Raw genomic sequence first — 27010 nt, 5'->3', positions numbered from 1 at the left:
CGACAGAGGTATTGCTCTCCTCTCCATCACAGGGAAGATTCTTGCCCAGATCCTACTAACCCGCCTCCTCTCCCTTGTCGAAGAACTTCTCCCCGAATCACAGTGTGGCTTCAGGCCATCCCATGGCACAACCGACATGATCTTCGTGGCACGACAGATTCAAGAGAAGTGCAAAGAGCAACACCAGGAACCGTTTATGGCATTAATTGACCTAACCAAGGCTTTTGACTCTATCGTGATGCCCTATGGAAGGTGCTGTGTAGATTTGTCTGTCCACAGAAATTAATTTCCATCATCAGACTACTCCATGATGGGATGACTGCCACCACTTTGTGCAACGGCTCAGAGACTGAATCATTCACCATTCGCATCTGTGTCAAGCAGGGCTGTGTCATTGCTCCACACTCTTCTCCATTTACCTTGCCATGACCCTGATTCTCATCTGTGACTGTCTTCCCGACAGAATTGGGATTGAGTATCATATGGATGGCCATCTCCTCAATCTTCGACATCTCCAAACAAAATCTAAGATCATGAGAATTGGCATCACTGACTTTCAGTGTGCAGATGATTGTGTCATTCTTGCACATGCAGAGGTCGACCTGCAAATCTTTTTGCAGATGCCTATCACATCCTGGGTCTTTCTCTCAACATCAGGAAAACCAAAGTACTCTACCAGCCCTCACCTGCACAAACTACTCTTCATACTTCACAAATCACCATCAGCAGCGAACCCCTGGAAAATGTGGATCATTTTCCATACCTTGTCAGCCGCCTCTCCCAAACAGCCAGCATTGACACAGAAATTGAATACAGGATCCTCTGTGTCAGCACATCCTTTGGAAGACTATTCAATGATAGGGATCTACAAACAGGTACCAAGATCTTGGTTTACAAGGCAGTTGTCATCCTCACCCTTCTCTATGGGTGTGGGACCTAGGTAACCTACAGACGACATCTCAAGCAGCTGGAGTGGTTCCAGCAGTGCTGCCTCAGGAGGATTCTCAGGATCAGCTGGGAAAACTGACGCACTAACGTCAGCGTTCTCTCTGCAGCCAACACCAGCAGTATAGAAGCGCAGGTTATGAAATACCAACTCTTCTGGGCTGGCCACTGTGTTTGTATGTCTGACACTCGCCTCCCGAAGCAAGTGCTCTTCTCTCAGTTAAGTCAGGGAAGAAGGACTCACGGAGGGCAGTGGAAGTGTTTCAAAGACATACTGAAAGTACATTTTAAAAAGGGAGACATCAACCCAACAAACTGGGAGGACTCGGCGCAGAACAGAATATGGTGGTGCCACACCAGACACCAAGCCATAGCTCACTTTGAGGAGAACAGATGTGCTCATGAGACAGAGAAGCAACAAAGGAGGAAAGAAAGGGCACAACACTCCAGACAATAACTATGTCTCCTCCAAGATCACACCTGGTACTTCTGTGGGAAAATCTGCAGGGCAAGAACTGGGCTCTTCAGCCACTTAAAAACTCACCAGTGAACCCCATTGGCAGACATCATCCTTGCATCAAGGGATAGCCGAAGAAGCTCTTTAAGGACCTACTTGTGACATTCATACATTCATACATAGCCCCTCCCTGTAGGTGGCATGAAGCTGTATTGCCCCAGGATGAGCTTCAGGAGAGATGATGCCACCAGCAAGCTGAACTCCTCCTAGAGACACTCAGAGCTCTAGGGGAGCACCCTGCTGTACCAGCTCATGGGCTACAGCTACACTACGAGGTAGGACTGGGATTCCCAGCTCACATAGACAAACTCGTACTAGCTCTCAGCAAGCTCATGTACTAAAAATAACCCTGTAGCTGGGGCACCATGGGCCTTAGAAGGCTGAAGTGTGCCCTGCTCTCTTGGCAAGCATGTAGTGGAGGTGGGCATCATGCACCTTTTCATGGAGGCTGGGTGCAATCTGTCCCTAGTTAAGGGTTCTTTTGGAAGTGCCTCTCAATCATCTGCTAGTAGGTAGAGCTGGTTGAAAATTTTCCATGGGAAAACGCTGATTCAATGACATTAAATATTCTGTGGGAATGTGTCAATTCTACTGAAATTTCGTTTAGGGGAAAAAAACCCGTAATGTTTCATTTTAGACTTTTTTTCATTTCAAAATGACTTTTTAGCATAGACTTTAATATTTGTATGATCATTTATATCCTCTTTATAATGTACTATAAAAAGTCTCCATCGAAGCAAAATGTTTTGCTGATGTCGAAACAAAATGATTCAGCTGACCCCAAAAGCGATCACTTGGAGGGTTTCATCTTGTGGGTGGCGCCAAATGTTGACGTCTTATTCTGATTGGAAATGAAAGCAAACGTTGTAAGTGTGGAGAATCCTGGCTTAGCAAAGCTCTACTGCTAAGGCTGTTTGTTGGATTCTCGCCGCGGCTGTTCGGGAGCTCCCATGGGCCATGTGCACTGTACAGCTAACATTAATAGCTGTGACAAGTACATGGAACCGGGATGAACAGAAGTATTACTCCGTGCATTGTTCTGAGCAGGGCAGTGGGCCAGGAACCCCAATGACACAGCCATGTACTCTTGCCCCCAAAATAGCAATCAGTGTTACCAGCAGAGAATCTTGTTGACCAAGTTTCAACAGGTAGCAAATATCTATTTCCCTAAACACCGTGTAAATAGTATACTTTCAACCCAGTGTGTGACATTCAGGGCGGGGAAGCAGCACTAGAGATAAGGTTATTAACCTCTGTGTTCTCCATAAAACTCAGAGCCCTCACTGCATACTTATGTACCTTACAGGCTCTTTTCTAAATGGAGAAGATCACGTACAATTAGCCGAGGCTCTGAAGAAACAGGGCAAATGCTGCAGAAGCAGGCACTGGATCCTGAGCACAGTGATGCCAGTGTAAATCCAGAATCATCCCACTGACTCTGCAGTTGTATCAGAGTAACTGAGCTCAGAATCCAGCCCTTAATCCCTAGCCTGAAACACTTAATGGAGCACGAGTTCTTCACTTTTAGTAGTAACAAGGGAGGAAGAAGAGGGGTGAATCACATTTTGAATTTTCACTGAGCTTCTCCAAAACCCTTTAGAGCCAGATTCTCTGCTTGTGTAAATCAGTATAGCTCCAATGAGCTCAGCTGAGCTATGCTGATTTGTACCTGCTGAGAGTCTTGATGAGTAGGGTCTTGTGTTGTCTGTCTTAAACCAGATAATTTAAAAAAAAACAAACCCAGCTTTCTGGCTGGAACAAACTTTGTGCTAGCAACTCACAACACAGCACCTGTGTGTGTGTGTGTGTGTGTGTGTGTGTGTGTGTGTGTGTGTGTGTGTGTGTGTGTGTGTGTGTGTGTTTTAAACTGACCATGGGGAGTTGAAAGACATCCAGCTTCTCAGCCGTGTGGGTTTTGTTGCAATGTATATTTCCATGCTAAACCCTTTCATAAACCTGGATAAAGATCTGCTCAAAGAATGCACTTTAGCAAATTTAGCTGGATGTAATGGACAGAATAGACTAAGGGTAAGAAAAGGTGAAGGAGGGGAAAGGATAAAAAGGGTCTTGGGGTTAATTTTTCATGAACTTGGCAGGGAAGACAGGGTATAATTTATAGGAATGGTGTGTGATGACATTTGAAGGTGGCTGCCATAAAGATGTTCATGTGAGATCAGGAAAAGCAAGCACCATCTTTGGAGGGATGAACATCATCTGGTGAAACAGAGGTTTCCGTACCAAACTGAACGTCAGATTATACAGTACAATTGTACTGAACATGCTACTGGCCAAAACAGAAACTTGGCCAATGACAAAAAGAAGTTGGAAGCTGTCCTCCACAGAGGGCTGAGGAAGATAGAATGTTTCATGGAAGGACAAAATAACAAATGCAAGAGGTGAGGGAGCTGGCAGAGCAGGCCATGTTAGAAAACATCATCACAGGGTACGTCCATACTTACGGCCGGGTCGATGGGTAGCGTTCGACTTCTCGGAGTTCGAACTATGGCGTCTAATCTAGACGCGATAGTTCGAACTCCGAACGCACTCCCGTTGACTCTGGAACTCCACCACCACGAACAGCGGTGGCGGAGTCGACGGGGGAGCCGCGGACTTCGATCCCGCGGTGTCTGGACAGGTAAGAAGTTCGAACTAAGGTAGTTTGACTTCAGCTACGCTATTCGCGTAGCTGAAGTCACGTACCTTAGTTCAACCCCCCACCCTAGTGTAGACCAGACCAAAGAAAGATGGCTCAGTGGGGAGGGACATGTACTCTATGGAGATGGGAGTCATGCTAAGCAAGCATTGAATTGGATGCCAAGGGGAGGAAGGAAAAAGTGAGGAAGGCCAAGGCAGAACTGGCAGTAGACAGTGACAGAGGATAGTGAATGCTCTGGCATTACCTGAGAAGACGTATCACAAGTAGTGAGCAATCGTAATCAGTGGAGGAACTGGATGGCCTGATGTATCAGCCGTGCAGGAGGAACTAAGGTCTATGATAGATTATGTGTGCCGAATAGAAAGTTGTCCCTACATTATCTAGCCAGATGACTGGAGCAGAATCAGCTTTTGTTCTATGCTAATAGTGCTGATGCCTTTAAGAGACAATTGTTTCAAAGCATGGGTTGCAGAAAGTATGGTCCTGACCCAGCAAAGCATTTAACCTTACGTTTAACTTCAGGATGCCATCAGCCCCACATTCTTATACCTACTGTTAGGCACTTGGGCCTCACACCTGCAAAGACTCCGACCATGTACTTAACTTGAAATCTGATTGAAATCAGTGGGATTACTCATGGTATTCCTCCCTTTCCCTGACCCCTTGTCTAGTTAGATCATAAGCTCTTTGTGGCAGGGGCTGTCTATGACTATGTTTTTACAATGCCTAGCACAATAGGACCCAGTTTTCAGTTGGTCTCTGGACATTATAGTAATATATTAATAATGGCTTACAGTAAAGCACATGCAGAACTTTTGCTGGATCTGGGCCTATATGAGTGTGTCTGCACTGCAGCTGGGCGTGAACCTCCCAGCCCGGGTAAAGAGACTTGGGCTGACAGGGCTCAAGCATGGGATGGAGCATTTCCACGTCCTTGCTGCTTTCTGGGGAGTGGCAGCCAGCAGAGTGGCTAGGGAGCAAGCCAGCCCTGTTGACTGCCTGATGCTGGGCAGGGGTATGCAGCGGGGAGTCACTGGGGAGCAGGCCAGCCCCCATGGTTGCCTGTTGCTGTTCCTGCCCCTCTGCCTTGCACCCCACCCCGAATGCTGGGGGCAGCGGGTGCAGTCTGATGGGGCTTGGCTGCAAGGCAGGGGAAACTGGCTGAGGCTGCAGGAGGGGGTGGAACGTTGGGGAAATAAGGGGGTTGGGTGGGCCCAGGCTGGGGGTGCAGCAGAGCATGCATGGGCATGGGTCTCCAAGGGGCAACGTTGAACAAAGTTAGGGAATCTCTGCTTTAGAGCTGTCCTCGGTGTACATCATTTGTTCTAACTATGCACTGGAAACTTGAATTGCATTCTTATCTTCCATCTCCGAGTCCCACGCAGTTTTTTGCCTTTGTGCTATTCATGGTTAGCCTCTTTTGTTCCTTTTTGTATTTGAGGGGGAGGGGGAAATTAAAAGATGAAATCAAAACACATTGTCAGCGTACAAGGTTAAAGAAACCTCGAACAGATGTGGAGAAATATGAATGCTGATAATATTGTAACTCTAAATTCATAATAACCCGTATGTCTCTGGCACCTTTCCTTACCTACCTCTGAGTGTTTTGCAAACAATTAATGGTATTACCATAGCACCTGGGGGCCTGAGTCATGGATCGGGACTCTGTTGCGCTAGGTACTGTACAAAACAGAAGACCTTCCCTGATCCAAAGAGCTTACAACCTCAGTACAAGACAAGAGACAGATGAGTGCAGACAGGTGGGGGACTACAAGGAATCAAGACAATAGTGACCAGCATGATAGGCAGTTAACTAAGTTTCATAACACCTCTGTGATGTAGAATCTTCCAGAGGCACAGAGCAATTAAAAACTTACCCTTGGTCATATGGGGCCAGATTTCCAAAGATATTTAGGTGCCTGAAGATGCAGAGAGGCACCTAGAGGGATTTTCCTAAGCGTCAGAGCAGGTTAGGTACCTAACTCCCCATGGATGGTCTTAAGTGCTTTTGAAAATTCCACTAGGGTCCCTTCTGCTTCTTTAAGCACCTAAATACTTTTGAAAATCTGGCTCATGGACCCTTCCGTTTTCCTCCGCAATCCAGCAAAGCCTTGCAGCACATACTTAACGTTAAGCACGTGAGCAGTACCATTGACTTTACTGTCACTACACCTGTGCTTAATGTTATAATAATCCCTAGCTCTTAAATAGCACTTTTCATCAGTAGGGCTCCAAGTGATTTATAAAGGAGGTTAACGTCATTATCCCCATTTGTCAGATGGGGAAACTGAGGTACAGTGGGGAAACTGAGGCACAGAGTGGGGAAGTGACTTGCCAAGGCCACCCAGCAGGCCAGTGGCCAATCTGGGAATAGATGCTCACTCGCTGGGTTTCAGAGACTGGCCTTCATCTGAAACATCTACACTGCTAATTTTAGCCCCGTCACCTGAATCAGTTGCCCCAGGCTCTGAGGCACTGTGCGATTTTCTTTCCAGTGTAGACAGGGCCGTAGCAACAAAGAACTTGGCCCCCTCCGAACATATGTCCGAGGCCCCTTACAATGCAGAAACTGGAATTCGGTATTTATTTTATACAATATACAGGGTTCATATTATGTATACATAGGCCTACAGTGTACATGTATTCCGTATTTACGCAAAGCACTTCTTTCGAGCCTTGTTCTCCGCAAATTGGTTAATCAATGCGTCATAGTCCAGAGATCTGGCAATCTTGTTTTCAATTGAGATAACTGCAAGCGCAGAAAGCCTGTCATCTGTCATGGTTGAGCGCAGGATATTCTTGATCAGTTTCATTCTGCTGAAGCTCCTTTCAGCACCGGCGACAGTAACTGGTGTGGTCAGAAGAATTCTGATGCAAATGCAAAGATTCGGATATATCTCCTGAAGGCTGTTCTTGTATATGTACGTTAAAAAATTGTTTGCCATGACAAGTCCTCTCTCTTTCTTGATGACATAAATAAAACAATTCAATTCCATTATGAGTTCATTGGCATCAATGTCTCCCATTTTTCTTTCAAAATTTTTGCTGTGATTCTCCAGTTCATTTTCTCTGTGACACTGCTTCAGGCTGTTAGCGTTGTACAGAAATCCAAACAACTTATACCACTCCACGAGTTGGTCAAATCGCGACGAAACAGAAGATATGGCCTGATCAGTGAGAACAAGAAAGAATTGCGATTTGAATTTTTCTTCGGCAGAAAGACGACTCGAATCATCGGCACATTCGTAATCAAACATTCTCTTCTTACGTTGCACCCTGGTTTCTGGAAACACCTGCTCAATACCCATATGCTCTGCTATTTCACGTGCATTTGTGACCACATGCTGTATTTCGATAGTCTTCCAAAAACTTCATTGTAGCACCGACTTCTGCCTGCAGTACGTCAATTGACACATCTGGTGACTGAATTAATTTGCTGGTTTTATTGATGTGAAATAGTATATCGTACCACGTGTACACAGTCAGAACAAAAGGCCACGTAGTAACATGGTCTAAAAGCGCACCGGCTTCTGTTGCTGTATTGCCATCTTTCTTTTCGAGCGCATATTCTCGCAAAGATGACAAAGCATTGCACAATTCTTCAAGGTGATAAGGCAATGGCTTCACAGCATCAATTCTCGACTCCCAACGAGTGTCCGATAACCCTTTAACAGATGTTGGCATATGTTCTTGAAGTATATCCCAACGTGAAGGTGACGAAGAAAAGATAACGTATATTCTGTTAATCAGACCGAAAAAGTCAACGGCATATTTCGATGACTTTGCCACGTCTGAGATCACAAGATTCCAAGTGTGAGCTCCACATGGTACATACAGGGCACGGTCATTTATTTCTAGCATGAGGGCTTGAACTCCTTTATTCTTTCCTCTCATATTTGTGCCGTTATCATAAGCTTGGCCTCTCATGTCAGCAATGTCTATTCCTAAGTTGTTTGCCTTTTCAAGAAACGCTTCCAATAAGCCCTCGCCAGTTGTATCATGAACATTAAGAAAACCAACAAACGCTTCACGAATATTGACACCATCTTCACCATTGCATTCAACAAAGCATAACACCACAGACATCTGTTCTTCATGTGACACGTTGGGAGTACAGTCCAAAATAACTGAATAATATTTTGCTTTTTTAAGCTGCGCTATGTTGGCCTCTTGAATGTTACTGGCAACAAGTTGAATCAGCTTATTTTGGATCTGTGGACTGAGAAACTGAACATGTGTCTCTGCCTTCTTAATCCTCTGTAAAGGTTCACTGAGGACAGTATCATACTTTGCAAGCAATTCAAACAGTCCCAAAAAGTTGCCATTCGAAGGATCGCCGAGCTTTTCATTACTTCCTCAAAATGCCAAGTTTCTTTCGGACAAGAAAATAACGACATAAACCATGCGTTTGACAATATTTCTCCAAAAATCTTTCTTTCAGAAAAGCCTGCAATTCGAGTTGGTCAATAGATGTATGGTTTACTATGCCTGACCGACGGTCAAACCATTTCACCATACAGTCTTGATGACCTTTGCCTGTTTCATGCTGCTGAAGTCTTTTTGACAGTGCTTTCCAAGCAGATGTTCCACGTAGCGGTATGTCGCCAGTGCCAAATAATTTACAACAAAAACAAAAAATGGCATCTTTCTGAACTGAGTACATTAACCATGAACTTCTGATTTTCTCGCCATTTGCCATGGTTCGATAGAAATGAGTACTTGTGAACCTCCGTCTTTCCTCGTTAAATGGAAATTCGTAACTTTCATTCTGCTGCGGTGGGCCACGTGCAACAATGTCACACACTTGCCTGTCCGATATTATAGACGGCCAATCTCCTGGATTATCAGTCAGTGGTTCAGATTCAGATACTTCTTTCCCGGCAGCAGCTGGAATATCTGTCACAGTTTGTTTGGTAGAACAACTGGCTTCACCTTCGACCTCACTTGAAGCACTTCTGGATACTTCTGGATATGATTTGTCGCTGCTAGCGCTGTCCGTTTCATGTGCCTGTACCTGTACATTGGATTGCAGCGCAAAATACGTTGACAACTTTGGAATTTTCTCAAGTTCCTTCTCGGCATCTTTTGCTGCCTTTCGTTTACTAGCTCCGCTCTTATACATTCTCTTAGACATCACAAAGCACGCTTCTGTGTTGGAAACGAATCATTTCAAACGATAAAAAATTAAATAACTAAATTAATAACATTTATCCGCCGATCGCCATTATGAACGCAAATACACATTCTTTGAATGGGTCCAACTAAAATTTGAAACTGACCGACAGACAACTGATGTAGCCAATAGCATTATGATGTATCATAATGACTTCACGGTTTTGTCAGTAAAACCGACACGGATTGTGCAATAGCGTCAATAAATGTCACTTACCTAGTTATACCTTACTTTTTTTTTGCCACTTTTAGGGGCCCCCTTCCTTGCGGGGCCCCCTCCGGTCGGAGGATACGGAGGGCGCTCGCTACACCTCTGAGTGTAGACATACTCTTAGTGTAGGCAGAGATCTGTTGTGTTTAAAAATGTTTTGGCTGGTTGTGGGTCTCTGGAGTTAACCGCACTGAAATGCAACTATCCCTGTTCGCACAAAGGGCAAAATCATGTTTAACCTCATTATATCAAACGATGTAGTTAATGCATTTTCCCAGTCCAGGTAAAGCCACGTTTTAAATGGGAGCCTTGGAAACAAAACTGGATTGATCCTTTACCCCAAAGGTTGAGTTAAATATGCCACAGAACAGAGGGTTAGAGACCACTCGTGCTGTATGTCCTTACTCAGACTGTAGTCTGTTATATCAATGTCCGCTTGGTTACTCCACCAGAGAAAGGGCCCAGTCACAATTTATCTGATCTTTCAAAGTCTCTAATACTCCCCTGAAATTAGATTTCATGGCTGGAAATACCATGGCCAGCAAAGCAAGTTGCTGACAATTTTTTCCCCCCAAATCGCTGAGCGATTCTGGTTCAAAGAGGATCAAAATGCTGAATAAAAACATGCTGCTCCCAGTCCAAAAGTGCTAATCGGCTTCAACAGCTTGGAGCTACTACCCCGCTGCATTTCACTCATGACCCTCCTCCTGAGGCCAATCCAAACATTTTAACTGACACTCTCATCAAGCTGGGAAAGGTTCAGATAGACTGAAGTTACTGTTGCCAGTATAGATTTTTGCAGCCGCTGGTGTGTCCAGGGAAACAAAAATATTCTATTGGCAAAGATCAGTTGGCTTATTTATTTTTATCGATTTCCACTTTAAAATGTCATTGAGATCGTCAGACTTTTAAACCAATGTATAAAGGGCCTGATCCTGGAATGTGTATCTCCTACTGACCTCAGTTACAACCAGGGGCAAGCGACCTAACAATAGACCCAGGCTGCGTCTACAATACAGTGACACAGCTGCAGCTACACGGCCTAGACACTTGCTTCAGTGATGGGAGTTATTTTTCCATCACTGTAGTAAATCCACCCCCTCCAGAGGCAGTAGCTAGAATTCTTCCATCAGCCAAGCACTGTCTACACTGGAGCTTAGGTCCCCTTAATTATGTGTCTTGGTGCTGAGAATTTTTCACACCCCTGAGCAACGTAGCCAGGTCAGTCTAAGTTTTAGGTGTATACGAGGTCACAGACTGCAAAACTACTCTCACTGTTGCATCCCTTTCAATATCACCACCCAGAGCAACACAAAGGCGCAAGGTGAACACACAGAAGAAATAAACGAATCCAACTCTGCAGCAATACATATGACCTGATGGCCACCTAACCTGGACCTTAGTGATCTACCCTGAAAGAGTGCATTCTGAAGGTTCAGGGCTCCCTTTGCAGCTCCTCTTGGTAAATTCAATTCCAGGCACTTGTGTGAAGTAGCTACTATTGACTGTAAGGTGTGGGAGGTGGCTGAAGGGGTTCAGGGCTCACCATTTACATGCAGTGCCAGGCTCTGCGAATGCACATCAGGGGAGATGGAAGATGCCTGCTTGTGAGGTTTGAGTTAGCTGGATGTGAAGCTGAGATAAAAGTTGGTATTAACTTCTCCTTGCTTTGATATGAAGACAAAAATGCCCAGACAATCTTAAGTAAAGCTGCTTGAACGGGTGGGGGTCGGGGGAAATGGGGAAATTTTTCTCAATTTCCCCCTTTTTATGATGTTTTCAAAAATTTTGCCAGCTCATATTAGGAAATCACAAAAATGTCATAGGTACTTTCCTGATTTCCCCCCCGCATCACTAGTTTTGACATTTCAAAAAATTTCAGCCAGTTCTGATCTTAAGTGAGAGGACGGGGTATAGGCAGGGTTAGCTCATGGAAGTAACAGGACAGGAGAGATCCTGCGAACCATGAAGCTGTGCTTTGTTGGGAGTTTGTGAAGTTTATAAGAACAGGTTAGACTGACACTTGTGAGGGATATTCAAGTGATACACAGACCTCAGTGGTTCAGGAGCCAAATTAGCAATCAGCATTACCCAAAAGAGCCGTAGTCATGTGAATTCATTGTTTCCTTTATCTATATATATTCATTCTCATGGCAAAATGACTGATCAAGTATTTTATCAAGTACCATTGGTTAATAACATAGTAGAAGCCTCCTGATTGGTTAATAACTTTGGTTAATAATTCAATCACACAGTGTTTTAATAGTGCTGCAAAGAACTGCAGGAGATGCATTCAAGAGCCACTTGTGGCTTGTGAGCCTCAGTCTGAGTGTCACTGATCTGGGTATACTTAATTCGGCCTCAGCGTGGGGGAGGGATGGACTTGATGACCTCCTGAGGTCCTTCCAGCCCTACGTTTCTATGATTCCCTGAGCCTAAGTGCTAGTCTACATTAGAAAAATTATGCCAGTATAACTATGTCAGTAAGGGATATGATTTTTTTACTGATATAGCTAAACCAGTAAATGTGCTAGTGTGGATGCATTTATACCTGTATAAAAGTGCCCTATATCAGCATAGCTTATTCAGCTTATTCTCCTTCCCACAGAGGAATAGTTATACAACAATAGCTATTCTGCATTACCTCTCCTTGTGGACATGCTATTCCGCACTGAGTGCATTCGTTCAGTTTAGTTTAGTCCACTTTGGAATAGCTATTGTGCTTTAAATTCATACCCTAACTTTTTCTGCACTACTTTCCCCATGTAGATAAGCCCTAAGACAGAGAAGAGAAATATGAAGACCAAGAAGAAAATATATCATAACTGATAGCAGCATTGTTCCTGCATAAGCATTTTTCCCCGAAACATTTCTATAAAACATCGGGTTCTGCTTCAAAAAGATATTTCCCCTTGCTCAGCTGAATTGAGACAGAATATTTCAGAGGCACTAGACATTTAAACTAACCAAACAAAAATAGCATGTACTTTTAATATAACACCTGGAATTTGTATAAAAGGATAATTACTTTCAGAGCCTCTGGAGCTCTGGCTCAGCCCAATAATTAAATAAATCAAACTTGAAATGATATTTATTGAATTAGGGTCCTTGAGTGGCACTTAGTGCCAGAGCCAGGCTGGAGGGGATACGTTGCCTGAGACACTAGCAGGAGGCAGCCTGAAGAGGTCAGGAGAAATAATAATGCCTTCCAGGGATGCTGGAGGAGATGCCCTCTCTGGTAGCCTTTGCTACTCTTCTAGGACTCGATTGTTTCCCAAGGACACAGTCTCAATTCCCTTCTTGCTCAAGGGAAATAGTAGTTTTGCAAGCAGACTTTACCAGCAACAATTCTCTCTGTCTCTCTCACGCACACAGAGAAAACAAACAAACTGCATGAGTGAACCAGTGCCAAAGAAAATGGGTCTCCCCTGGGGACTAAGTGGATTTTTATGGATTTTAGAAAAGATGTAAAAAGTTGTTCTCAGTGAGGACAAGATGCGGTTCAGGAGAAAATCAGGGAGGAACCAAAAGTAAGTTCTTTCATTAAACAGTAGCTTCAATGCAAGTGCTATAGCAAAACCTATGGTGCAAGGGTCTGAGGCTCAGGGCACTGCAGGTGTGCATCGTAATTGGATGTGTGATTGGGCAGGAGAGGGAAGCAGATAGGAAGTGTGGAGAGTGTGTTCAAGCTGAAGAACTGATTGAGATGCTGAACTTGGCATTCTGCAAAAGACAAGCTGAGCTACATATCGCTGAGCTGCGGCCTTTGTTACACCCACATCTGTTCCCTCTTTCAGTGGCACTTGTCAGCATAGTATCCGAATATCTTGCAAGGTTAAAGGTTCAGCCTTTACTCCTAGAATATGAGGCTCTTCTCTTCGGTTTCTCCCAGTGAGATAGCTGGTGATTGGTTCCTTCTAAATTGGGGCAAGGCTATTTTCAGAATTCCTGCACGCCTGCAGTTCCCGTTGAAGCTGACATGCTTAGCAATCCTGACGAACTAGGCCCTGGGTATTATTGCTCGGGGAAACTTTAGTTGCAACGATGTCTCACGCCATGTATCTTCAAGGCAGTGAAAATTGGGTTTGGCCTCTTCTCCTGCCAACATTTGATGCCCTGCCCCCTGGCTGTCATGACTGGTGTCCTTTGAACTCTGAGATCCCCTTTAAGACTCCCTTCTAATTACAATTATGCTAAGAGTTTTATAACAATTTGTCTCATGGCAATAGGTATTGGAGAGAATCTAGATCTGTTAGAGAGTGGAATAGTTTCTCCAAGGGAATAATATTATTTGTGGTTTGCAGTTATCTAGCACAGTGCAGCAGGGATTTGAGAGCTCTTGGCAAACGTTGATGATTCTAGCCTCATGACACTGCTGTGAGAGAGGGAGACGGTATCCCATTTTATAGCGGGGAGAATTGAAGCACAAAGAGGTGATGTGACTTGGCCTTACAAGGGGCATGTTTCACCATTGCCCTGTGCCTTGTGCAGTTAAAATGCTGCCAGTGTGATTTGCTAGTGTGTTACTTTGCACTGGTGCAAATGATCCCCAAAAGTGCAGGGTAAGTGGATCAGGCCCAGGAAGTCTGTGATTAAGGAAATAACAGAACTCCTAGTACTGTGCCTTACCTACCCTTCCTCTTCTCAGGTGCTAGATACCCCAACACTTGAGTGATTGAAAATCAGACTAGATAAATTATGGGATGGAACAGCCCTGCATTCCACAATCTACAGCTGGTCTCCACAGATGGCACTAGAATAAGAGTTCCTGGCCGTGGGAAATATAATTGATCCTCAGTCATTCTTCTTAGATATAAGGACCAGAGAGGATTTCCAGGATTTGCTCATTTAGAGCGATACTTGCGATGATTCAGATGAACCACGGGCTCCCGAGACTCATTTACCACCCTACAAATGCACATGGTCTGCATGATTAAACAGGAGAGAGCTGTGTTTCCACATATGAGATGCATCACCTCATTTAGTAATAAACAGAGAGCAAATTGGCTGGAAGCTACTCTCTGATGATGCACTCAGAGCAATAGGGAGAAAAAAACCCGATTTGAATTGTATTATACAAGAAAACAAGTACAGCCTGCAGACTTTCCAGCTTCAAATTTGGAGAAGGGGAGGTCTCTGCAGCCCTAGAGCCCCCTCCATTGGAGGACAGGAGCAGAGAATCCCGATGGCAGGAGAACCTCCAGTCCAGCATGTGTCCATTAAAGGAGCCTCTCAAGGAGCAATCCCTCATACTGCATAGGGAGTGCAGAAACTCAGAGCACGGATTCCTAGCATCCTGCTCCAGGATGCAGCAGAGCCCCAGTGGTTCAGTTGTGTTTGGGGCCTTTCTGGACTGGAGGATGAGCAAGCGGCATGTGGGATACAATGGATGGTTTAAGATGTTCTCCTGATGTTAGGTTATCTCCATTTTTTCCCACTCCTGGATTAATATGAAGTGTGTGTGTGTATATATATATATATATAAATAAAATGCCTAGCTACACATACACGCCAGATATTTCTCTGGGGTAAACTGGCATTATACCATTGATTTCATTGGAGTACACTGGTTTACCCTAGCTGGGGATCTCTCCCATATACATTTTGTAGAGAAGGCTACAAAGCCCTGATTAAAACATAAGGAATTCTGTGATTTTCTATGTGCCTTAAGGGATGAAAGAACCGATAATGAAAACAATAGAAACTGTTTTGCCAGTTGCTAAAGAACAGATCATAGCACCGAGCACTATTACAGTTGGAACTACCGCACCATTGATCAAAGATATTAAAAGTGAGAGAAAACAGCTGAGTCTTTCCTCTGCAGCAGGAAACCTTGGCACAGGTCATTCCAGCTTAAGATCAACATGAAGAAAACATTTTGCAGAAAACTGAGGAAAAGAGGAGAAACCATTTAAAGCTGATGGATGGGACTTCGGGAAACACAGGAGAATGAAAGCATTATTGAGATGATACTGAGATTGTGGAATTCACTCCTGTGCAGAAGGCCAGCGTAAGGACTTGCATGGTGCATAGATTTCTGTACGGGGTTGAATTTCACCCAGGGGTTTTTGATATAGCTTGGGTGAGAAAGTGAGGATCTTAGTCAGGGTATTATGCTTACGCTGCAGCCAGGGGTCTGAATGGCAGCTCGTGTAGAAGTCCCTGTGCTAGCTTGCTAAAAATAGAAGTGAGGATGCAGAAGTGCAGGCATCAATGCGGGCTGCACAAGTGAGTACATACCTGGAGGCTCAGGTGGGCTTATTCAGCCAGGGTGTGGCATCTTCACTTCTATTGTTAGTGAGCTAGCCAGAGTAGAGCTGGCCTGGGTACATTGACATGGGCTGCCATTCACCCCCCTGACTGCAGTGTAGAGGTACCCTTCAAGTAGAGATGAAATGTACTGAGGTGGGCAGGCAAGTACACAAGGTGGCCTAAGTGGGAGTTCATAATTATTTCGATAGAGGGAAATAGAACCAGGGGACCATGTCATGGAGATTAATCATTTTCCTTTCCAGAAAGCGCCATTACACAATAAGAAGGCAGCAATGGCAGAGAGCCATGTTAAACATGGATCAAGTGCCTGGGGTTAGAGGAGCATTTTGTAAAAGTGCGAGTGGACAGCTTCTGCCTTACCCTGTCAACCAGGGGCTGAAGTGCTTTAAGGGACGACTTCAGTGGACGCTGCCCTAAACATGGCACAATTCAGCAAAACGTTTATGGGCTTAAGTCCACCCCGTTCAGCAAAGCACTAAAACGTGTGTCTTAAGTATAAGCATGTGTCTTAAGTCCCACTGAAGTCAATTAAGCTAAAGGTTCAAAATGTGCTTATGCTCTTTGCTGAATGATGCGCTGCTGAATTCAGGACTATGATAAGGACCCACATGTGAGGATTCCCTGTTCTTGTTCATCAGCAGCCAAATTCTGTTGTCTCACTCATGTAAATAGTCCCATTAACTTAAATCCACAAACCATCTTGGACTTTTCTTAATTATCTATCTTTGATCTGGAATTAAAAGAAAATATAAAAATAGAATACAGCCATCCAGAAAAGTGGTACCAGTCTGTTACCATACCTGCAATGCTGAAAAGCCCTGGAGGCTTATCCAAAGGAAATATTGAGGGAACATTATTTTCAGCAAAATAAAACAGCAGTAACACCAAATAATTACATGGATCAGAAAGAAGCCCAGGGAGAAACCAAAAATCCTGACCATGTTGAAACAACTGCTAGAAATAGTGGAAGATCTGGCAAACAAGCAATGTCAATTAGTCATAGAGATCTATGCAACTCTAGGACAGGAATCTGAGACTAATTCTTGCCTGCCTTGTCATGGGTGTAAAATGTCACCAGATCAGAATTATCCATTCATCACTCTGGTGAATGAATCAAGCCCCAGAATAGAATAAAAAGATGTAGTGAGTTACTCACATGGACAGCTACTTAAAATGAAAGGTGAAAGTGAATGATGCATAAACATAAAATGTGTTCTCACTTCCCATACTGCCTAGACAAAGAAACAAATACAGTTTTTCTCTCTGTGATTCATCCCTGAAACAAAATGAGTGGAAAGATAAGCAACACAGGCAGTTTTTTGGGCGCAGTTCTCCCTCATTTGCACTGGAGTAAATCAGGAATAGCTCAGTTATGATCAGTGGAGTTGCAGGAGTAAACTCGTGTACATCAGGCCCTTTAAGGCAATTTACATTGTCACTATTAAGCAGAGATGAAGGGGGAACATTGTGTCAAGGCATTCCCCAGGGATGACTGGCATCTTGGCCCAAAAGTGGAGCACGGACATGAGTATCTACTGGAGTGGCTGGGATTTTTTTGACTGCGTGTTTTTTTTCATTGGAAAATGCCAATTTGTCAAAACAAGAACATTTGGGGGAAACATACCTCTTTCCACCAATGTTCATGATGAAGGTTTCTCACATCCGGGATGGAATTTCTGTGGGGAAGGAGAGGGACCCCAGAATAGCTAATAGCCTAGCGGTGAAGGTATTGACGCAGGTTGGGGGAGACACAGACTCAAGTCCCTGCTCTGTCTGATTTGGACTTGCCCTAGCCATATACATGCTCTTTCTGATTTGGAGCAGGGTCTTGAACCTGGGTCTCCTACATCTTGTATGAATGCCCTAAACATCAGTCTCTGGGTCTGCCCCAATGAATATTTCATTCTTTATACAAAGTGGAACAGTTCCAATAGGAGAGACAGCCTTCACCACTGGGGTAGAAAGTCATTCATTGGAGATGTCAAAATTCTGCTTCAAGTTCCTGCTTCAAATCAGGCAGAGCTAGGACATTAACCTGTTTCTTCCGCATCCCAGATGAATGGGGCTATTCTGATCTTGCTGGGGTCTCTTTCCCCCTCTCACATTTTTTCCATCACTTTCAAAAGGTCTCAGTTTTTGTTCTAAATGAGAATGAAAGAACAAAAGCTCAGCATTGTTCACAAAATGGAATTCTTGTTTGCCAGCCAGTCCTAGACTCTACAGCTATAGCTGAAAAGCCAGGCTCTGTAGCCCTGCGCTGTAAAAGCCCATATCTTCTGTGGATCAGATACAGAGGAGTACATGTATAACACACACTGCTACAGGTTTCAGAGTGGTAGCCGTGTTAGTCTGTATCAGCAAAAAGAACGAGCAGTACTTGTGGCATCTTAGGGCAGATCCATACTCACCGCGCGGGTCAACGCAGTGAGTTTGACTTCACGGAGTTTGAACTATCGCGTCTGATCTAGACGCGATAGTTCGAACTCCGAGCGCATGATCGACTCGGTACTCCACCACTGCAAACGGCGGTGGTGGAGTCGACGGGGGAGCCGCGGAGTTCGACCCCGCCACGTCTGGACGGGTGAGTAGTTCGAATTAGGGTACTTCGAATTCAGCTACGCTATTCCCGTAGCTGAATTTGCATACCCTAATTCGAACCCCCTTTTTAGTGTGGACCAGGCCTTAGAGACTAGCAAATTTATTTGAGCATAAGCTTTCGTGGGCTAAAACCCACTTCATTGGTTGCATGCAGTGGAAAATACAGTAGGAAGATATATATACACAGAGAACATGAAAAAATGGGTGTTGCCATACTAATAGATGACCATTTCTTAACTCAAAAAGTTGTGCAGCCAGCATGTGGAAACTCTTTATTAGACCTTGTGTGATGGGTTAGATCACAGAACCCCCCCGGTTTCATTAATACCTGGGGGAGCAAACAACTGTGCATCTCTCTCTATCAGTGTTATAGAGGGCGAACAATTTATGAGTTTACCCTGTATAAACTTTATACAGGGTAAATGGGATTTATTTGGGTTTAGACCCCATTGGGAGTTGGGTATCTGAGTATTAAAGACAGGAACACTTCTGTTAGCTGCTTTCAGGTAAACCTGCAACTTTGGGGCAAGTAATTCAGACCCTGGGTCTTTGTTGGAGCAGACGGGAGTGTCTGGCTCAGCAAGACAGGGTGCTGGAGTCCAGATCTGGCAGGGAAATTGGGGTAAAAGTAGTCTTGGCACATCAGGTGGCAGCTCCCAAGGTGGTTTCTGTGATCCAACCTGTCACACCTTGTCTTAACAAATAGAACCAAAAATCAACAGTAATTTAGGTACAAATGATCATAACTTGATCACATTTATAACCTAAAAAATATGCTTTAGGAATTATTTTTAGGGAATTCCTATCTTTTGTGCTATACAGGAGGTTAGACTAGATGATCACAATGGAATATATGGGTATGTCTGCACTACAAAATTAGGTCCATTTTATTTAAGTCGACACTGAGCCTCCGATTTAAGCAAGTCGATTTTGCATGTCCCCACTATGCTCATTGTGTTGGCAGAGTACATCCTCACTAGCAGGGCTTGGATCGACTCACGGAGCACTGCACTGTGGGTAGCTATCCCACAGTGCAGTGGGTAGCTATCCCACAGTGCATGTAGCCGAATAGAATGTTGGGTTGGGCTTGCACTGCCGCTTGGGACCAAAACATTTGTGCAGGTGGTTATGGGAACATGGCATTAGCCTCCTATGATGCACTTACCTCCCTCCCTCCCTAAACTCAACGGCAAACAAACCATGCCTTTTTCATGCCTTTTTTCCTAAGCCTGGGTTAGCCGCGCAGACGCCATAGCACAGCAAGCATGGACCCTGCTCAGCTGTACACTGTTGTTGTGAGCATTACAAACACCTCATGCCTTATCCTGCAGTATTTACTCAGCCGAAGCAGGAGCCACCATGCAGAATAAAGTGATGCCATGCAAGCAGCCCTGCTGGAAGCCCTGGAGCAGAGCAATTTGCAGATGCTGGCAACAGTCACACATCATCTTGACATGGTGGAGCACCACTTCTGGGCCTGGAAACAAGCACTGACTGTTGGGGCCACCTAGTTATGCAGCTATGGGATGACGAGAAGTGGCTGCAGAACTTTCGAATGCGCAAGGCCACTTTCATGGAACTGTGCAAAGAGCTTTCCCCAGCCCTGAAGTGCAGCAATACTAAAATGAGAGCTGCTGTGACAGCTGAGAAGCAAATGGCAATAGCTCTGTGGAAGCTTGTAGTGCCAGACTGATACTGGTCATTGGGGAATCAATTTGGAGTGGATAAATCTACTGTGGGGTAGTGACTCTGGGCAACGTGCAGGACATAGTGAATGATTGTGCCGCAATGGGGTTTCTTAACTGTGGTGGGGCGATAGGCAGAATGCATATCCCTATCTTGGCACCAGACCACCTTGCCAAAGAGTACATAAACTGAAAGGGGTACTTCTCAATGGTGTTGCAAGCACTGGTGGATCACAGGGGCCGTTTCACTGACATCAACGTAGGATGGTCAGGAAAGGTGCATGATGCACACATCTTTAGGAACTCCAGTCTGTTCAGAAAGCTGCAAGCAGGAACTTTCTTTCCAGACTACAAAATAACCATTGGTGATGTTGAAATGCCAATTGTGATCCTCGGAGACTTAGCTTACCCCTTGCTCCCATGGCTCATGAAGCCATACACAGGCAGCTTGGACAGCAGTAAGGAGTGGTTCAACCATAGGCTGAGCTAGTGCAGAATGGTGGTGGAATGTGCCTTTGGATGTTTAAGAGCCCGCTGATGTAGTTTGCTGACTATGTTAGACCTCAGTGAAAGCAATATCCCCATTGTCGTTGATGTGAGCTCCATAATATCTGTGAAACAAAGGGAGAAAAGTTTCCAGTGGCATGGGCATTAAGGCAGATCGCCTGGCAGCCAGTTTTGAGCAGCCAGACACCAGGGCAATAAGAAGAGCACATCGAGGCACACTGTGTCTCTGTGAGGCTTTGAAAATTAGTTTCATCCATGACCCACAGTAATGTGACACTTATGTGTGTTGTTCCTTACCTAGCTGTCCCCTTCATTGCATGTCCTCCCTTGTAAACTCCTCCCCCACTAATCACTGTGTGCTGAATGAATAAAGAACCTTTTCTCCTCAATCCATTTATTTTTTATGCTCACAAACACAGAGAGACAGCAAAGATAACCTGGGGCTAAGGGGCTGATAACACTGGGGGGCAGGGGGTGTAGAGGGAGAAACCAGGACAGCTTGCTTACAACTGCACTGCAATAACAATCAAAGGTGCTGGAATGGGTGCCTTCTGGTCCTTGTACCCTCCCATGGAGTTGAGTGCAAGGGATACCAGCCCTCCCCACCCCCGCCATATCCTAGGATGTCTGGGAGAGGAGGATGTGGAACTTGGCGATGAGGGAAGCAGGTTCAGCATAGGCTGCAGTGGGACTCTAGTGTCCAGCTGGCTTTCTTGAACCTCAACCAGACACCTCAACTTGTCTGTTTGCTCCCTCATAATCTGCACCATCTCATCCTGCGTGTCACGCCTGTGTTCCCTGCATGCTCTCCTGTCCATGTGGTCATTGTGTAGGCTGTCAGACAATGCAATCCTCCATGTGCTGAGCTCCGTCTTGTCACTCTCGGAGGCGCACATTAACTCACTGAACATGTCTTCCTGAGTCTTCTTTTTCCACCTTCTAATCTGGGAAAGTCTCTGTCCTGGCATGGAGGATGCACTGGTGGACAAGGTTTCAGCTGCAAAGAATACAAAGCACAAGGGTAGCATTGACAGTGCATACATTGTTTCTGGTGCAAGGTTAAATCTTTTTATAAAAGAAACACCCCTCAATGCACTTCCCTGCAAGCCACAACGTAAGCAGAACTGCTGTCTACTGCAAGAGTCGGTTTGCTGCTCCAGCCATGGTAAGGCCATGAGGCATGGGCGAGAGGTCTTGTGCTGCTTCTTTTATTAAGAAATCCTTGGGATCAATGGTTCCAACCTTAGCACAACCCCCTTTCCCATAGCAACCTGGATGGTGCTTAAGGACAGGCACCAGCATAAAGCCCCGCAAATAGTTTCATTGTTACAAAAGCAGCACCGGGTTGGGGTGGAAGGGAGACGAACAGGAAGTGTCACCGCCCCACTTCTTTAAATGCCGGCTGCAATATGCAGTGATTCCTTCCAAACACAACCGGGGCACGCTTGGGAAAGTGTGGTTGTGTGACCCAGAATTCACCAAACACGGGTGGATTACTTATCAAATTGCATGTGGTTTAATGGCTAGCACTGAAAACTTCCCCTGTTTCCGCGGCGGCGGCAATTTGGTGGCAGCTTCTATGTTTAGCTGAAGCCGCCCTGGACAGCTAAACATAGAAGTTGCCGCCAATTTGCCGCTGCCACGGAAACACGCCTGCCGCCCTAAGGGCACACGGACTGCGCCCCCCCCCCCGGTGGTGGCAATTCGGCGTGCTGCTTGGGGGCAAAACAAGGGGGACTGCTGCCCCTTGCAGAATGCCGCCCCAAGCACCAGCTTGGAATGCTGGTGCCTGGAGCCGGCCCTGCTTATGCTGCAATGCTGTGTGCCGCAATGATGCCAGAAGAGTTAATACTGGAGTGGCACAGGAAAGTGTCCTACCGTGGTGGATAAAATAAGGCAGCCCTTCCCAGAAACCTTCTGCAAAGGATTGCAGAGTACCTCCCTGAAAGCTTCCTAGAGATCTCCATGGAAGATTCCCAGGCCATCCCCAGGCACATAAATAATCTTTTTCGGAGCGCACCTTCTGCATAGCTGGAATGGCTACCAATAACCACTATCCCAATTTTTAAAATCAGATTCAACATTTAAAATAATCGCATGTAATCCCTACAGTTTGACTGGAAAAGTGTACTCACCAGAGGTGCCTTCTCCAGCATCATGCTCCGCCACCAACTGGTCCTGTGAGGGGATGGGCTCCAGAGTTTAAAAAAAGTTCTTGGCTTTCAGGGAGCATGGATTCTCCACTTGCCTGCTGCACATTCTCCTCCTCCTCCTCTTCCTTGTCAACAATGTCCTCCTCGTTGTTGCCCAAGGTCGCCCGGGGCTCCTGGGAGGTATCCACAAAGCGTTTTGGGGTAGTGCCACCTAGAATTGCATACAGCTCATCATAGAAGCGGCATGTCTGTGGCTCAGAACCAGAGTGACTGGTTGTCTTCTCCTCCCTTGTCTTCTGGTACGCTTGCCAAAGCTCCTTTATTTCCATGCAGCACTGCTGTGTGTCCCTGGTGTAGTGCTTCTCCCCCATGCCCCATGCAATTTTGACATAGATATGAGCATTTCTTCTGTTGATTTGGAGCTCTGCCTGCACAGACTCTTCTCCCCGCACAGCAATAAGATCCACCACCTCCTGTGTGCTCCATGCTGGAGCACATTTGCAGCCTTGAGCATCCATGGTCAGCTGTGCTGATGAGCTCTCCATGCCAATCAAACAGGAAATGAAAATTCAAAAGTTCCCGGGGCTTTAACAGGTGGGTGGCTGTTTCCTGTGTACCTGGCAGAAGTGCAGTGGAGTTGAAAGTGCTCTCCAGAGCGGTCACAGCAGAGCACTGTGGGACACCTCCTGGAGGCCAATTCCTTTGAATAACCCAACACAGTGTCTACACTATCCCCATGTCGATGCGTGGATGTTGACTGAAGCACTACACCTCTTGTGGAGGTGGAGTACAGAAGTTGACTTTACAAGCCCTTTAGGTTCGCGGAAGGGACTTGGTAGTGTAGACACATTTTTAACTTGACTTAACACGGCATATGTCGACCTAACTTTGTAGTGTAGAACAGGCCTATGAATCTAAGAGGATGCACTGGAGTCTGGTTTTTGTGATGACATCCTCCTAGTTGATCCTGTAGTGATTATTCAGGTACATATCTATTTAATTTTATGACTAAGATTTTGCCCCTCTGTCCAACCATAGGGGCATTCAGATTTTAACAATCAGATTGGCCACATTTTTCCCTGGTTTTCCCTCATGCTTTCAAAGGGAAATATTTTTTGACAGTAAGCAGCAACTAGAAAATGTTACCGCTTGGGGGCATGCCACTTAGAGCCAATAGCAATGCGACTGAACTCACTCTGGTCTTGCCTAATGAAAATGTCACTTCTAGGCCCATTTGTGAAGATCCCCGTGTGATGTATCTTGATGTACTGATTCAGTTATCATATTCTTGTCACACCTTATGTGCATAGCTTGATTTCAGTGGGTATTGATCACCCTTTGACTAGTGTCCTGGTGATTATTTACTCCTCCTCTCTGAATGTCAGAGCATGCCACATTTTCTTTTGTATAACTAGGTAGCATATAACACAAAGAGGTCTTAATATATGAGTAGGGCTCATAGGCACTCTGGTAATACAAATAAATAATAATGTAACAACACGATAGCCACATACATGCAAATTTAAACGATAAAATGTGGATACTAGCATTACCTTTCATACCCCGCATAAAGGGACACTCATAACTCATTTGTGACCCAAGAATATGTTTTCCTAGTCTAAGTGACAGGTCCCTAATTGTAACTACCAAGAGAGACTCAGAAAACAATACAAGCTGACGAAGATAATAGAAAATGAAGAGGTGGTGATTTCAAATTGTTTGCAAAACACAAAACCATCTAGTGTGAGTTTATTGCATTTTTATTTTTTAAAAGGTTATGTAGGTTCATTTTTCTGCATGTGACCCCAATTTCTTTAAAAAACCAGAAATAGCCACAATTTATTGAGCCATTTGCAACATGACAGCGTTGTGACAGAGTTTGCAAAAGCAATTACCGGGGTACAACTCCCTCCCACACCCAGCGGCCGATGGAATGATTTGTTAAGTATGGAAGGAACTGAATTGTTCCAACAGCTTTTCAAATGATTCCGCTTACTCAGCTAGAGAGAAGGAACATCTGGTTTTAAACAGCAAAGTATGGACATGGTCTACAACTTGGCTATAAGGCAGGGGAAGGGGCGATTGGTTAATGGGAAGTAGACAACCATGGCAGGTCTCAAGCCTTGGGGAAAGAAGCAAGGGGAAGAGTGGGGGTGAGCCCACTTGGACAGACTTACCACCTAGCCATTCGGAGGAGACGTTCTGCAGGAGAGTGAAAGGGATGCAGAAGAAAGTGACCAGCAGGTCACTGCAAGCCAGGGAGCAGATGAAAATATTGGTGGCTGTTCTCATGGCTTTCCGCCGGATGATGATGTAGACCACCAGGCTGTTGCCCAGAAGAGCCAGTGCGAAGATGATGATGTAGAGCACCAGGAAGACAACCTTGGCACTGGGGGGCAGCTCTGGGATGTACACGAGGGGTTTGAGGCCGTAGGCGGCAATGAACTCTTCCCTGGTCATGTTGTGCTCCTCCAGGAGCCTGTTGAGCGCCTCCGGGGTCACGTTCAGTCTCCTCTCCATGGTGCGGGTCCCTGGTGGGAGCCAGGTGCATGGGGCTCTCACGCCGGAGCCTTGTCCTTGGTGCTGAATCCAGGCGCCCAGCGCGCTCAGCTCAGGGCTGTATCCCGCTGCCTAAGGCAGGACCGGTGCGCTCTCCATGGTGCTGACCTCTGGAGTGGCTCAGTCTCCCAGCCCTGTCCATGGTGCTGCTGCCCGCATCTGTCTTCTCTCCTGGCTGCTCAGCTCGCTCTTCACTCCATGCTGCCAAACTGTGCGCTCCGCGCAGCCAGCGAACCAAACTGCGAGCGCCCTGCCGTCTGCTCCAGGGACGCAGCGTGCGCTCCGGGATTGAAACAGCACCTCCTGCCACTGCCCCCTGGGCAAAAACAAATCACCTTGTCAGGCGAAGGAGAGTTCCTGAGCAGCTGCAGCTTGCTGGAGAGTTGTGCTGTCTTGGTGCTCTGCAGCCTGATTTTCCCTGTCTCTGTGTCTCTCTCCTTTAGTAGCCTCGCTTCTGAGCTCTGAAGACGTGAGTGATGACTTATCACTCCAGTTCTGGCAGAGCAGTTTCTCTCTTCCTCCCAGGAATAGGGAGACACAGAGTAAGCCTCATTCCCATCCCTAAACAGAAATTGCTGCATGACACATTCCCATGGTATTTCCATGCACCGGGGGCTGATTGGCAAGTTGGTGGCACCAGGAGTTTCCTCTAGGGCAGAGGAGATCACAGGCAAATGACAGAGTAGGCAGCTGTCAATCCTGGCTCATTAAACATGCAGACCTCTAGACTCCAGTCAGAAAAAGAAAGCAGGGCTCGAATAATCTCTCCTTTCAGTTAACCTCATATGCAGCCACCTTGGCCACATGCAGCCACCAGGGAATTTTCTTGCAGCCACAGCTTCCTAGGCAGTGATTTTTTTTGGGGGGGGGAGCAGTAGCCCCTCCCCAGGGGCCACCAGCAGTGGTTGGGCCCCTCTGGGGAGACACAAGCAAGAGGAGCAGGCAGCCAATGAGTTCCCCCACCTTCCCAGGGGAGCTGGGGTTGAGCTTCAGCCCTGGGGTGGTGGGTGGCAGGTTCCAGCCAGGGGACTTTGGGTTCTGTCCCTAGGCTCTGTCTCCTGGGTGTGGGGCTTTGTGCTCTGTTCCCTGGCTGTGTGGTGGTGGGCTCCGGCCTGAGCTCACCCCCATCACCTCTGGCCCTGCTGCCTCCCCCAGTGCACCATCACCCTTGGTCTCCATTGCCTCTGTACCTACCTCCCCATCCAGGGCTTAATTTGTCCCAGGCTTGCCAGGGCTGAGCAAGTCTGCTGTGAAAAGTAATATCAACAAACATACAAATATCACTTTTCACAGCAGACATATATATACACAACAGACTATATATATAAAGAAACAAAAAGAAAAAAGACAAGAACATTCAAAGCACCTTATTTGTGTTTCTATTATTTTTAGGTCCAGTAAAGAATAGAGACAACTGTACATTATTTTTATTATTGAGTCTGCAAAAAGCAACCCTACATAGATCAATTACAATGATTTGGACATGTATATTGTGACAGACCCAGACCAGTGGGGTACAGGAGTCTGGTAGAGGGCAAATATACTGGTCACTGGATGACTAATTTTCTGTTCCCTGAGTGACCAGAGCAGGGGCTGCACTAGAGTAATCAGGAACCTGCTAGAACCAATTAAGGCAGACAGGCTGATTAGATCACCTGCAGCTAATCAAGGCAGGCTAATCAGGACACCTGGGTTTAAAAAGGAGCTCACTGCAGTTTGTGGTGTGGGTGTGAG

At 45.7% G+C, this 27010-nt stretch overlaps 1 protein-coding gene across 1 annotated transcript in view; it reads right to left on the bottom strand.

Annotated features, from left to right (window-relative positions):
* The window catches only part of LOC120398653 (pyroglutamylated RF-amide peptide receptor-like), a 109215-nt gene extending 83978 nt beyond the window's left edge, over positions 1 to 25237 (bottom strand). Inside the window, exon 1 of the mRNA XM_039526208.1 lies at positions 24895 to 25237. Within this exon, the coding sequence (XP_039382142.1) occupies positions 24895 to 25237 (343 nt within the window). The remainder of the gene's footprint in view (positions 1 to 24894) is intronic.
* Between the last annotated feature and the right edge of the window lie 1773 nt (positions 25238 to 27010).

This window comes from Mauremys reevesii, linkage group 2, assembly GCF_016161935.1.
Source record: "Mauremys reevesii isolate NIE-2019 linkage group 2, ASM1616193v1, whole genome shotgun sequence".
Taxonomy (NCBI): Eukaryota; Metazoa; Chordata; order Testudines; family Geoemydidae; genus Mauremys; species Mauremys reevesii.
This window is presented reverse-complemented; position numbering and strand designations above follow the sequence as displayed.